Raw genomic sequence first — 15317 nt, 5'->3', positions numbered from 1 at the left:
GCAAGCCGATTCACGTAAAGGTAAGGGTTAGGTTTAGGTTTAGGGTTAGGTTAAGGGTTAGGGTTAGGTTTAGGGTTACGTTAAGCGTTAGGGTTAGGTTTAAGGTTAGGTTAAGGGTTAGCGTTAGGTTTAGCGTTAGGTTAAGGGTTAGGTTTAGGGTTAGGTTAAGGGTTAGGTTTAGGGTTAGGTTTAGGGTTAGGTTTAGGGTTAGGTTTGGGGGGGTTAGGGTAAGGTTTTCGCATTAATTTTAACTTTACCGCTCACAGCGTGATGTTTTCGTCGCGCTGTGATGACGTCAGGTACGCGCTTTCGGCGAGCGCGCTTTAGTCTACCGCGGTTTTGTGGTAGAACCCTAAATTCATAATTTTAAATCCCACGACCACTAATATGATCTGCTTAATGACTGGCTAGGTGGTCATGTAACTGGGTGGGCATAGCTAACTTGATGTCATTCAAATCGATGGGAGACTTGCCGGCCTCTATTCACCACTTCCTTCCTAGCCACTCCTCGCCTGCCCGCCCGGACTCCTTAGGGCTCCAACAGGAAACAGTTGCTGGAGCTAAGCAGCCACCAGGAGAAAGGGTTGGAAAAACAGCTCAGTTCAACTTGGATCTGACCGAGAAGGAGGCTCAGCAGAAGTACCTCACTGAGGACTATGAGCATAGGCTTTCCAAGCAGCCGGAAGACCTGCGGGAGGACAAGGCCAGGTACCGGCCCCTGAAGGCTCACTGGGCTGAGATGATCAGCCAGTTCCAGGCCATGATGCAGTTCCACTGGAACAAGGCCTTCTGGCTCTTCGCCACCAGCAGCACATCCCTCCAGCTTTTGCCCAAAGCCCCCTACCAGGAGGCTGAAGCAGACCCCAAGTCAGAATTTCTCTCCCCACCCTGACCCCTACAAAAAAAAAACCCTGGAGGGGAAGACTCTCTGCACCAAAACAAACATTCACTGCACATATCTGGTCCAGAGGCCATAGTTTGACGACCCCTGATTTAATGTAATATAAAAAATGCAAATAATTTTTCTGTGGATCACCAAAATTTTCTCACGGACCACCAATGGTCCATGGACCACAAGTTGGTGATCGCTGATCCAGAGGGTCCACTTTGTTCAGGAAGCAGCTAGGACTCTTGTGAATGCAGTTGTAACATGTAACCCTCTCAAAGTCTGTATGGAGATGGCAGAAGAGGAAGGCTTATCTTATCCCCCATCCAAGCCCCTACCCAATGAAAAACAATGGGACATTAGGCCCCCATTTCTGTCTGGTGGGTTGTTGCAATCTTAAAAGCATGCAACGAAAAAAGTCCTTAGAATCTCATGTTAGAATACAATAGAATAGAATAAAAGAGTTGGGAGGGACCTTGGAGATCTTCTAGTCCAACCCCCTGCTTAGGAAGGAAACCCTACACCACTTCAGCTAAATGGATATCCAACATCTTCTTAAAAACTTCCAGTGTTGGAGAATTCACAACTTCTGGAGGCAGGCTGTTCCACTGATTAATTGTTTTTAACTGTCAGGAAATTTCCCCTTAGTTCTAGGTTGCTTCTTTCCTTGATTAGTTTCCATCTATTGTTTCTTGTCCTGCCTTCAGGTGCTTTGGAGAATAGCTTCACTCCCTCTTCTTTGCGGCAGCCCCTGAGATATTGGAACACTGCTGTCATGTCTCCCCTAGTCCTTCTTTTCATCAAACCAGACATACCCAGTTCCCAGGTTGAATGCTTACTCCCGGTTTAGTGCCAGGTAAACAAACCACACCTTCCTATGTTCCCATCCTTCTCTCTGCTCCCTATAACACTTTCAGGTGAGGACAAACCAGTGATCTGCCCGCGGAATGGATTTACAAACCATTCAGATTGCACAGCTGGGCTGGTTCTAAATCCAGAAGGATTTAGAAGAGATAAGAAAGAGGGTCTGTATCTATTTCATTAGAAATGTGTGCCCTGAGAAAATATTCCAGCTTGAGTACAACAGCAAAACATACACATAGTATATACAACTGCAATTCTCGGCAACTGGTATTTCATTAAGGAAACAATTTATGTTTGAAGTATCCTAACTGCGCCATTGTAACATCCACTCCAAAACTAACTTACTCAGCTACCATCCATCAGCACCATCTAGTGGTTGAAGACATTTTTCTGACCCTTTTTGATTCTCAAGTTATAGTTAAACACAATATCTATAATTACAATATAAAAAGTACTGTTAAACAAATATAAACACACATAAAGAGAGCTATGAAAATATTTACAGACCCATTGCACCTTAGACATAAATTGTTTCAACTCCTACCCTCAAAATGACACTATAGGGCACTGCACACCAAGACAACTAGACAAAAGGACAGTTTTTTCCCCAAACACCATCACTCTGCTAAACAAATAATTCCCTCAACACTATCAAACCACTAAGGCTGCATTACTATTACTATTAGTCTTCTCATTGTTCCTATCATCCATCTCCTTCCACTTATGACTGTATGACTGTGACTTTGTTGCTTGTATCCTTACGATTTATATTGTTTCCTGATTGCTTATTTGTACCCTATCATTATCATTAAGTGCTGTACCTTATGATTCTTGAAGAATGTATCTTGTCTTTTTATGTACATTGAGAGCATATGCACCAAAGACAAATTCCTTGTGTGTCCAATCACACTTGGCCAATAAATAATTCTATTCTATATTGAGCACTCAGAGGTGCTGACACTGAATATATTTGTTTGTTCACAGTATAATAAGATTAAGAAATAGGACGAAAGCTGCCCGTATCAGAGAAGCAGGAACAATCAGAATTAAGAGCAAATAGTACAGTAACATTAACCACACACGTTTTAAAAAGTAACAACCCCAAAATGAGAAGAAATAATTCTAATATATAGGCAGGGAAAGATCTAAAAGGATTGAGTTTTAAGGTAGTCCTCCAGACTGCAACTGAACTCCCATTTTTTGTCGTAAGTGATAAGACCATGTTAAAGTGGATTAGTACGTAATTGTGCCTGAGTTTATGACTGTCATTAAGCAAATCAGACACTCACAACTGAACATTGCAGCCGTTAAGCAGTTGGGGTTATTAAAAAAACAATATGCCAGTTTCTAGCGAAAACATTGTAAATTGTGGTCATATGAAACAGCGATGGGACTCACTTACCTTCCCTATCAGCCCGCAAATGTGAGTGTGCACTCATTGGCGCATAAGCCCCGCCTTTTGCGCATGTGCAGTGCTTGTGCATTACACCGAGGTGGGTGGGCGGAGTCTCCCGCAGCCGCCGCTACTGGTTCACCCAAACCGGAGCAAACTGGCTGAATACCACCTCTGATATGACCGCAAGACACTACAAACAGCCATAAATGTGAGCCAGTTGCCAAATGCCCCAGATGTAGTCATGTGACTGCAGGAGAGGGAGCCCGGATATCGGAACTTCAAATTCAGGTTTTCATGACCCATCATAACTTCAGTCCCTAAGCGACTGGTCATAAGTCAAGGACTACTCATATTTACCACTTAAAATACACAGCTGGCATCCTAAAATGGGGAGGAGGAAGTATTTGAGAGAGAGCTGCAGGCTTGCTTCCAAGAAACCAACAATCTGCAGGCTATCATTTAATCAACATCTCTGTTATACACGTCAGTGATCACATAGAATGATTTTGAACTGGGAAGTTCGGAGGCTCACTGTGCAAGAAATCCTTCCTTTTGTCAGTCCACAAACCAACCATTCATCGGATGGATCTGGGTTCTAGTATTACGAGCAAGGAAGGAAAATAAATACCGCATTTTTCAGACGGTAAGACGCACCAGTGTATAAGATGCACCAACATTTCGAAGAGGTAAGTAAGAAAAAAAGTTTTTGCCATCCCTCAGCCCCCAGGAGCACTCTGCAGGTTTCAGCAAGGTTGAGGCAACGCAAAAAACCTTCCATTTTTGCGAAAAACGGTCCATTTTTTGCCTGTTTTTTTTTTTGTAAAAACAGGCATTTTTCCCTTGCCCCAGCCATGCAGTATGCTGAAACCTGCAGAGTGCTGCTGGGGGCTGAGGGACAGCAAAAGGGCCTCAGTTTTTGCGAAAAATGGCCTGTTTTTTTGCAAAAATGGGATGCGGGGGTGGGGCTTCAGGAGGCCAAAAATGGCTGTATTCGGTGTATAAGACACACCAACATTTCCACGCTCTCGTAGTGGGTAAAAAGGTGCGTCTTATACTCTGAAAATATATAATAATTACATATAATTATATAATAATATATTATAATTTAATGCAAAGACAGGGATTGTAAAAGGAAGCCGTATGGTCTGTTGTTGCATGGAAATGCTCTACAGGTAGGCCTCAACTTAGGACCACCATTGAGACCAACATTTATGTTGTTAAGTGACAAATGTGGTAAGCGAGTTTGCTCCATTTCCCGACTTTTCTCACCACATTTGTTAAGTGAATCCCTGCAGTTGTTAAATTAGTAACACGGCTGTTTAAGTGAATCTGGTTTCCCCCATTGACTTTGCTGGTCAGAAGGTCGCAAAAGGGGAACGCATGACTCCGGGACACTACAACCGTCATAAATCTGAGTCAGTTGTCAAGCATCCAAATGTAAATCACGTGACCATGGGGATGCTGCAACAGTCGTAGGTGTGAAACGTGGTTATAAGTCACTTTTTTCAGCGCCGTTGTAACTTGGAATGGTCACTAAGTGAACGTAAGTCGAGGATTACCTGTAGTGGCAATTCTTGTAGTCTCACCTACTTGACTGACTGTCATTTTCTGGACTGAAGAAAGTCACTAGAGACCTTGTGTAGAAGAGACCCTCTAGAATCCCCAAGAAAACCAGCCAATGCTTGCTCTAATGTCAGTCAAATTCAACTAACAATGGTTGCTTGGTACTCAACTGCCTTGAAACTCATCAAATTTGATATTCAATGCATTTTGACGTGAGCATTTTGTCCTGCTACTCATCGTTTGTTTGGTACTCAATGCACAAGAACTTTTGGGTGTCAGCTGCCTTGGGACACACTACATTATTTCTGTTGTGGCCCACCAGCGGCCAGTGAAAATGGCAACAGATTCAGACAGTGAGGAGGTTGGGGAGGAACATGGGCCAGTCCTGGAATCTGGAGAAGGCTCTGATGAGGGCTCTGTGTCGGAGGCAGAGAGGGGGCCAGAGCCGTCTGACAGTTATCAGCTGCCTTCGGAGTCAGACATCAGTGAGGCAGACGAACAGCTGGAGCCTGTTCCCAGTGTGTGCATGCACAGGGTTGCCAGACAAAGGGAACAGCTAAAGAACAGGGGTCGACTTGGGGGTAAGGCCACAGGTGGACGATGAATGGCTCCTCCCAGAGGAAATAAAAGAGGAGCGAAAGGGGAGGGGAGTTTGCAAGAGACAATTGGTTCACTTAATTAGTTCGTTGACTCTCTGAGACTCCTTGCCAAGTTTTGCAGATATCGGCCTGGCAGCTCTCCAAGCCAGATAAGGTCTGTGACTCTAAACCCTCCCTCAAAAGACTTTGCTGGATGCGAATGAGTAGAATTCACAGTAAATTAATAAAGGAGTTTTTTGTCGGGACAAGGAGTTTGCTTCAGGCTCTTGGGAAGCCTCAGTCAGAACAATTCCTTATGGGAAAAACATGTTTGGCACTTATTATGTTTGGTACTCCTCGTGCCTCCTGGGAGCAATTAACGATGAGTTTCAAGGTAGCACTGGATTCCAAGTTAAATAATTGAGAGTTCCAATACAGAATAATCCTCAATTTACAACTATTCTTTTAGTGATCGTTTGAAGTTACATTGGCATGGAAAAAAGTGACTTACAACCAGTTTTCACACTTATGACCATTGCAGCATATCCATGGCTATGTAACCCAAATTTAGGCACTTGGCAACTGGCATGTACTTATGACAGTTGTACAGTCCTGGGGTCATGTATCAGTATTAATCCTGTTAGCTCGTTTCTGGCAAGTAAAGTCAATTGGGGGAGGGGGGGAGGCCAGATTTGCTTAACGATTGCAAGATCCACTTCCCAACTGCAGTGTTTCACTTAACAACTGTGGCAGAAGAGTCGTAAAATGGGGCAAGACTCACTTAACATTGTCTTGCTTAGCAACAGAAAATTTGGGCTCAGTTGTGGTTGTAAGTCAAAAAGAGTCTTCAGAGTTAACAAGGATGATACTCTATGGCAGGGGTCTCCAATCTTGGCAATTTTAAGACTTGTGGACTTCAAGTCCCAGAATTCCTCAGCCAGCAAAGCAAAGTTGGCTGAGGAACTCTGGGAATTGAAGTCCACAAGTCTTAAAATTGCCAAGGTCGAAGACCCCTGTTCTATGGCACAACAGTATTACAGAATCTAGGCGTTCTGCTTTCACTATTAAATATTATTGTTGAATGTACACTTGTATAACACTTACCTGTTTGTTGGGATAGTAAAGCTAAAAGAAAGCAACTGATTCCAAAACGGGTCATTCTCAGAGATGGCTTCTCGTCCTGACAGTTTCTTTAAATATTCATTTTCCGGGAGGTCATGAATGCTGCTGCTTGCTGCTCCCATCTTCTCATTAACCCAGTCTTCAGTTTTTAAGGTTTCATGTCATTGATGAAAAGCCTGCAAACAGATTGAGGAAAGTGAAAATACAAGAACATCGTCACCTAAAGTACATCTGGAAATACTGGTACATACCAAGTGCTATAAAAACAAGAGATATAAAACCACAACGCAGAGCCCTAAATAAGAAATCCCAAGAATCTTCCTTAAAAAGAAAAAAAATTATCCAAATTAAGTTTCAGTAAGGTAAAGGTTCCCCTTGCACATATGTGCTAGTTGTTCCTGACTCTAGGGGGCGGTGCTCATCTCTGTTTCAAAGCTGAAGAGCCAGCGCTGTCTGAAGACGTCTCTGTGGTCATGTGACCGGCATGACTCAATGCCAAAGGCGCATGGAACGCTGTTACCGTCCCACCAAAGTCCCACCAAAGGTGGTTCCTATTTTTCTACTTGCATTTTTAACGTGCTTTCAAACTGCTAGGTTGGCAGAAGTTGGGACAAGGAACGGGAGCTCACCCCGTTAGGCGGCGCTAGGGATTCGGACCACTGAATTGCCGACCCTTCTCTTCAACAAATTCAGCGTCTTAGCCACTGAGCCACTGCGTCCCAATACCAGTACATACAAAGTACTATAAAAACAAAGAGTTATAAAACCACAATGCAGAGCACCAAAATCAGAAATCCCCAAATCTTCCTTCAAAAACAAAAAAAGGGAAAAAAAAGCTCAAATTAAGAACTTATCACAAAAATAAGAATAATTTTTCCTCATTGTAATGCTTGTTTTTAGTGGTACAACTGTTAGAAGTGTGTAGAGATCAGTGGTGGGATTCAGCCATTTCACACCTATTCGGGAGAACCGGTTGGTAACTTTCTAAGTAATTCAGAGAACCGGTTGTTGGAAGAAATCTCCTTTTGTTTTTTCCCCCCACTTTGCAGGCCTAATCCTGTAAGGAAAGCAGGGAGGAAACATTCTGGTGGTGTTTCTAGCCTAATATTTATTGACCTGCTTACAGAAACTGCCTCTCCAGTTAACCCTTATTACCATTGTAACAGCTAAGGCCAAGCGCCCATCGACCTGAGTGATCTTGAGTTGGCCACGCCCACCCAGTCACATGACCACTGAGCCCCACCTACCCAGATGGTCATTAGGGCAGAGAACCGGTTGTTAAATTATTTGAATTCCACCACTGGTAGAGATTCTCAGTCATCCAGGTCATGGTTGTCCCAAAGGTGCTTTTTGGGGGAGGCAACTGGGACTTTCTTGTTGCTTCTTTGAAGATGCTTCGCTTCTCATCCAAGAAGCTTCTTCAGCTCTGACTAGATGGCGGATGGTCCATTCTCCATCCTTCCACTCCCCGCTATTCAGTCAAGAGCTGAAGAAGCTCCTTGGATGGGAAGCGAAATGTCCTCTCCAGAGGTGCAATTTGCTGCAACTGAAAGTTATTAGCTAGAGCTTACCATAATTTGAAAACAACACCAAAGGGAGTAGAATAGCTAATACAGGTGGTCCTCAACTTACAACCTTTTGTTGAATGACTGAAGTAATAACAGCTCTGGAAAAAATGACTCATGACCCTTTTTTCACACTTGTGATGGTTGCAGGATCCCGTGGCCACACGATCAAAACTCGGATGCTTGGCAATTGACTCACATTTATGACGGTTGCATCCCGGGGTCATGTGATGACCACCTTTAGCGACCTTCTGGCAGCAAAGTCAAGGGGAAATCAGATTCACTTAACAACCATGTTACTAGCTTGAGAACTGCCACAATTCACTTAGCAACTGTGGCAAGAAAGGACATAAAAATGGGGCAAAACTCACCTAACAACTGTCTAGTTTAGCTATGGAAATTTTGGGCTCAACTGTGGTCATTATTCGAGGACTACCTGGGCACTAGAAAACTGTCGAATGGCAACTAGGTTACTGTATTAGACTAACAGGCTTAAAATAACACTGAAATTTAAAGACAAGTGTGAGGTTCTACTGTTAAGATAAAGGTAAACGTTCCCCTTGCACATACGTGCTAGTCGTTCCCGACTCTAGGGGGCGGTGCTCATTGTTTCAAAGCTGAAGAGCCAGCGCTGTCTGAAGACGTCTCCGTGGTCATGTGGCTGGCATGACTAAATGTCGAAGGCGCATGGAATGCTGTTACCTTCCCACCAAAGGTGGTTCCTATTTTTCTACTTGCATTTTTTACATTCAAACTGCTGGGTTGGCAGAAGCTGGGACAAGTAACGGGACCTCACTCCGTTATGCAGCACTAGGGATTCGAACCACCGAACTGTCAACCTTTCCGATCGACAAGCTCAGCGTCTTAGCCTCTTGAGCCACCGCGTCCCTCGTTCTACAGTTAGGGCGTCAAAAATAAAATGTACAACAAGACTGTTGTTGGCGCAATACTGGAAGAAGGAAGATTTGCCTACTATTCAAGAATAGACATTAAAAGTAATAAACCTAGCAGAGATGGCTAAAATATCAGCCTATCTTAAGGATCACTCAAATGAGAGATATAAACTGGAGTGGAGAAGATGGATTGACTATACTCAAAATAAATATGGGACTAAGAAATTCCAGATAGTTTAGGACTGAAGAAACAAGGAATGATATAATCTGTTTAGAGTTAGCCTAGCAAAGAGGAGTTAAAGCTCAAATGAAAGATGATACTAAGTTTCTTTAAGTTTATTGTAGAATATCTTTGTTAAAGATTTATACCCTGTATTTCTGGGGAAGTCGGGGGGGGGGAGAGTTTGGGGGGAAGGAGTTTGGGGGGAGGGCGGGTGGGGAGCGAAACATTTGTAAAAGTTTTGTTTTTCTAAAATTTTCAATAAAAAATAAATGGCATGGGATGAAAGTTAATAGCTAGCTGTTAATGATAATATCTTGGAATTCAGCAATACTTGTTTACTATTAATGAACAAAAACAGTGTGTATGTTAAAAAAATTTATTCAGAAATGGTTCATGCCAAATGAAATTAGGACCTCACTGGTAGAGTCAAATATGCTAAGAGAACCTTCTTATTTTATTTACAACAGACATTCTTAGTCATCATTTATTAATGCTTTAGTATAAAAGAGGACAAAAGCTTGTCATATTTAATTGAAACTTAGAATATGTGTGGGTAAAAAAAAGAAAAGAAATAGAGATCGTACAATTAATCTCTACCTATCGACCAAGAATCTACCCCAAGTATAAAAAGTGGAAAGAGGGGGACATAACTAAGGCAGAATATCAGCAAATAGCCCGAGCCTATAAAGATGAAGTAAGGAAAGCTAAGGCTCACAATGAAGAAAGGCTTGCCTCAAAAGTAAAAAATAACAAAAAAAAAATCTTCTTCCAACATGTTAAAAGCAAGAAAAACATTAAGGAAACAATTGGTCCATTGCTGGGAGAAAGTGGCAAGAAGGTGACAAGCAACAGGGAGAAAGCAGAACTATTTAACTGGATAGCCATTTGTCTGGAACGGTATAGGGTTTCCTGCCTAGGCAGGGGGTTGGACTAGAAGACCTCCAAGGTCCCTTCCATCTCTGCTATTATGTTGTATTGTATTGTATTACCTCTGGGACGTGCAAGCACTTAATTAGGTTAGCTAGCATTCTCTGGCAGACTTAGAGACGTGTCTTGAATTATTCCTTAAAAGATCCAAAGTTTCTAAAAGCATGACATTGATGGAAATGCAATTCTCCCAAGAATTCCCAGAATGTTATCATATGGATTTTATATCCAAACCAAATGCATGTATTGCAATTCTAAAACATTTGTGTATTTAACATAATGTCAGTTCTAAGAGCACGGTTGTCATCTGTTAAATCATAGAAGCAAGCCAACATACAGGTTTTAATCTCAATGTCCGGTTGAGATCATCCAAGGAGGAGGATTCAATACTATGATGTTCAATAAATATTTAATAGAGGCTTATTCGTCCTCAGAGTTCCCCAACACAAATTCTCTTGGAAAGGAAAACAAAAAAATAAAATAAAGCACAAAGTGCTTGGCTATCCACTAAACATATATTTGGAGGCTCCAGTCCAGAGTTCCCCAACCTTTTCCTGGTTGTGACACGGAACGGAGGAAGGGGGAAAAGAAGGGATGATTGTGTGGAAAGGGCAAAGCACATGTGTGCGTGCATACGTGCTCACAACATTTGTGGCGGCGCTCACGTGAATGGGGCAGTAAGCACCCACGATGAGGCTCGTGTGAATGGGACTGTGCAGAGGTGCGCACACCAGCCAGCCACTCATGCAGGCCAATGGCAATTAGCCCATGGCCCGGTAGTGGCCCACCTCTGCTCTAGTCCAATGCCATTATGCCATATGGGGCCACCTTGGTCTACCGATGGGATTCTGGATTGAAAAGTTGGCCCTTTGAGACTCAAGCATCGCACAACTGGGTGACTCCTGCTCCTTGCCTAGCTCCTGCCTACCGAGCAATTCGAAAGCAAGTAGATAAATAGGTACCACTGGGAAGGTAACAGCATTCTGTGAGCCTCGGTATATAGTTAAGCCAACCACATGACCATGGAACATAGCAATAGCAATAGCAGTTAGACTTATATACCGCTTCATAGGGCTTGCAGGCCTCTCTAAGCGGTTTACAGAGTCAGCATATTGCCCCCACAGTCTGGGTCCTCATTTCACCCACCTCGGAAGGATGGAAGGCTGAGTCAACCTTGAGCCGGTGAGATTAGAACCACTGAACTGCAGATAACAGTCAGCTGAAGTGGCCTGCAGTACTGCACCCTAACCACTGCGCCACCTCGGCTCTTTGGACAACGCTCACCTAGGAAATGGAGATAAGCACTGCCCCCCCCCCCCCGGGCAGATACAACTGGATCAGTGGTGGGATTCAATTTTTTTTACTACCGGTTCTGTTGGTGTGGCATGGTGGGTGTGGCATGGCTTGGTGGACGTGGTTTGGTGAGCGTGGCAGGGGAAGTATACTGTGAAATCTCCATTCCCTCCCCACTCCAGGGGAAGGATACTGCAAAATCCCCATTTCCTCCCAATCAGCTGAGACTTGGGAGGCAGAGAATAGATGGAGAGCGTGGCCAGCCAGAGCTTGTATTTACCGGTTCTCCAAACTACTCATAATGTCCACTACTGGTTCTCCAAAACTGGTCAGAACCTGCTGAATACCACCTCTGGACTGGATAGGGGTAACTTTTACCCTTACACTTTACGCCACACAGTTATAGTCCATCTATGTAATCCTCCAATTATTTTCCATCTAAAGGAAAGCAAAGAACCTTCTGTACAGTAGTAATAAAGCTGAGAGATTAAAGCTTTGCTTCTTCTTTTAAAGGGGGCACAGAGGTAAGCAAGAATTGCTGTGTTTTTCTCATCATGTTTTGGATGAGGTACAAAGGAAGCAAATATTTGAAGTTCGAAAAGATCGTATCTGGAATAATGAGGGAGAAATTTAAACCCAAATGAATCATAAGGCTGTTCAAAAACCTTGCAAACAGTGACACTCTGGTACATCTCTTGAAGCATAATGTTAAAACTAATACTATTCCTGCAGATTAAATTAACAGAATTGTTTGGGAGAATACGAATGAGAAATTCACTTATTTGCTTCCTGTAAAGTATGATATGGCTAAAAACGTGACCTGGCTATACAAAATCAACAATAAAGTTGGGAAGCCCACAAAAAGCCGGAAGGCAAATGTTTCATTTCAGCAGTCACCTCCAATACGTTATTTTATTGCTGTGCCTCAATGTACAGATGTTTCTTATACAAACATCCTATTTGAAGATTGTAAAACTTTTTATATAACACCCCCCCACGCACACACACACAAGCACAAATCCTTCTTACCTTCTGAATTTCAGATTGATTGTCTTGCTTGGTGAATTTCAGCCTTCCTGTAGAAGAGAAACCGACAACAACTATATTATGAAGTGAATCAAGCACAAAGATCAAGCTTTTATTGTTAATTATGTCAGTCAACATATGGATGTCCTCATTGTAATGCATTGTAAAGAAAGTCATCCTCACAACCCATCCAGAATTGCTAGATGGTTAATGGCAGAGGTGGGTTCCTACCAGTTTGCACCTATTCGGTAGAACCGGTTCGTCAAATCTACCGAACCAGTTAGAAAAGGTTCCACCAGTGGACCCGGAAAGCAGGCCACACCTACAGAAGAGGTTCCAACATTTTTGAAACCCACCACTGGTCCTTGGATAAGATTATTCTACACTATCATGCTCATATTTATAAAACTCAGTGCCTCTGTGAAAGGTAAGGATGACTACTGCGTTTGTGGTGCAATCAGAACATTGCGTGTGTTGAAGTTGTTTTAACGCAAACCAAAGATGCCTTTTAAAAAACAAGTTTACATCCTATTCTTATGCATGCCAGTGCTGTGTGTGAGGTCATTTAAGGTGGTTCTGACAAGTGTCGTCGGCATCTTCATATCCGGTCACATGGGCGGCAAGCCACTCCCACAAAGGAGGCCACACCCACAGAGTAGGTTCAAACAATTTTTGAAACCCACCACTGGTTAATGGGTACTGCATTGTTCGGTGTATAAGACGCTCCGAAGGATAATACACACCTAGATTTTGGGGAGGAAAACAAGGGAATAATATCTGCCTCTGCCTCTGCCTCTCAGCAATTTGCCCCCTTGCAACAAACAGCACAGACAATATACACAGTAGTGTTATATTTCAGGCTATACTTGTACAGATGCTGTTAAAAGTGATGTGCTTCCTGGAAGTATAGTTATTCTCTGCTATTTAAAAGAACAGCACTTTTTAAAACAATAGCACGGGGCCTCTTCAGATCAAGCGTTTATTTTAAAAAGCTTCTTCATTTTGTTAAGTTGTCTAAAATAATAATAAAGAAGTCTTTAAAAATAAGTCTAATAATTTGAACATTCTATAGGCATTTGGAGTTGCTGACTTACCTCCTTGCAGCAAACAGCCTGATTAGCACAAGAAAAAAATATCTGCCACCCAGCAATTTGCTGTGTGGAGCAAAGAGCTAGTTTCGATTTCGATTTCTCCCAATCATCAGCTGTTACAGGTTGCAGGGATTGCCATAGCTTATTGAAGCCTCTGCAAGCCCTCCTTTGCTGTAAAGAGGTAAATTGCTGGGAGGCAGAGGCCAAGAGTTGGGAGCCGGTGTGTGGGTGTGGCTACATTCAGTGTATAAGATGCACCCAAATTTTCACCCTCTTTTAGGGGGAAAAAGGTGCGTCTTATACTCCGAAAAATACGGTAACTTTTCTTTGACACTCTAATGCAGTGTTTCTCAACCTTGGCAACTTGAAGATGTCCGGACTTCAACTCCCAGAATTCCCCAGCCAGCATTCGCTGGCTGGGGAATTCTGGGAGTTGAAGTCCGGACATCTTCAAGTTGCCAAGGTTGAGAAACACTGCTCTAATGCATCCTGTCGCAAATAATGCTAATGCAAACATTACCATCAGGCACTGTTATGAAAGTGTCAGCGACCTTTTGTCATGATATATCAAAGAATTCTAGAAGCTAATTTAAATAACATATCTACCACGTCTCTCTTTTGCACAAGGAAGTTGTATCAGCTGAGGCTGCAGTGCTACAAGTAGTATTTCCAAAGCTTGGATATATTCACAGGAGAGCTACAAATGAAATCAGCATACAGGTAGTCCTTGATTTACAACCATTTGCTTAGTGACGGTTCAAAGTTAGGCTGAAAAAAAGTGACATAACTATTTTTCACACTTCCGGGGGAAATTCTGGGAGTTGAAGTTCACACACCTTAAAGGAGCCAAGATTAAGAAACACTGGTTTTAGAATTCAACCCTCAAATCTGAATTTTACAGCCTCAATCTTCTTTGCTAAGCCACTTTGCAAAATTGGTTTGTGAGCAATAAGCTGCCAATCTCTGGAATGCAGTGTGATTTTTTTTTACAATAAAGTGATTCTATGTTTCTAAAAAAAAAAAGGTTTTGTGATTGAAATGTGTTAATTATTGACACCCAGCATCTTTTAAGTCTCCTCTTTGCTTCATGATACCAAGAAATACAACTTCAGGGGGGGGAAAAAGCTTCAAAGAGTTTACAGTAGTTTAAAATGTATAGCAAGAACTGTAAGTTTAATATACATTACAAAGTGAATCCAAATTACATGCCAAGAATTGGAGGCTAAATTTACAAAGAGCACTGCATCTAAAACCTGTTTTCTAGGAGTTTTATGCATTTAGTGTTCTAGATGCCATATACCAGTATTTCTTGACCACTTGAAGAGGTGTGGAGTTCAACTCCCTTGCTGGCTGGAAAATTCTGGGAGTTGAAGTCCATATCTCAAGTGCCCAAGGTTGAGAAATACTGTCATATACTATTTTGGATACAAGTTCCCATTAATTCTTATTGTAAGATAAAGCAAAATGTTCATAGGTATAACTCTCTCTTTCTCTCTCGATACACACACACAAATATTATATGAGACCTCGCCGAAACGTTGCCAAGACAATCTCAATCTTACATGGGAAAAGACCCTATATATATATGATGTAACTATAACTATGTAAGGGATGTATATTAGTGATCTAGACATTTTTTCTCTTTTTTTAATAAAATGTTTTAAGAGGCCAAGGTTTATCAGCAGCAGCAGCAGCTTAATGTTATATGTGATTATTGCAATATCACACAGATGTAGGAAGTTCTGCTGCCTCTTAGATAAATTATATCGGCCACACGATCAACATATTTAAATATCTTGAATACCATCTTTCAGTTCTGCAAATATTATTTTTACAGATAATTTAACACTGGATTATGGCTGAGTTAAAGAGCTAAGTACTGGTAGTCTT

At 42.2% G+C, this 15317-nt stretch overlaps 1 protein-coding gene across 2 annotated transcripts in view; it reads right to left on the bottom strand.

Moving 5' to 3' along the window:
* DYM (dymeclin) overlaps positions 1-15317 on the bottom strand; it is a 266534-nt gene that overhangs the window by 234085 nt on the left and 17132 nt on the right. For both annotated transcript variants that reach the window (XM_032213699.1, XM_032213700.1), the window contains exons 2-3: positions 12340-12386; positions 6392-6585 (exon numbers count right to left, since the gene is read on the bottom strand). In XM_032213699.1, coding sequence (XP_032069590.1) covers positions 6392-6531 — 140 coding nt within the window. In that variant the 5' untranslated portion in view covers positions 6532-6585; positions 12340-12386. The remainder of the gene's footprint in view (positions 1-6391; positions 6586-12339; positions 12387-15317) is intronic.

The sequence above is a fragment of the Thamnophis elegans genome, chromosome 3 (assembly GCF_009769535.1).
Source record: "Thamnophis elegans isolate rThaEle1 chromosome 3, rThaEle1.pri, whole genome shotgun sequence".
NCBI lineage: Eukaryota > Metazoa > Chordata > Lepidosauria > Squamata > Colubridae > Thamnophis > Thamnophis elegans.
This window is presented reverse-complemented; position numbering and strand designations above follow the sequence as displayed.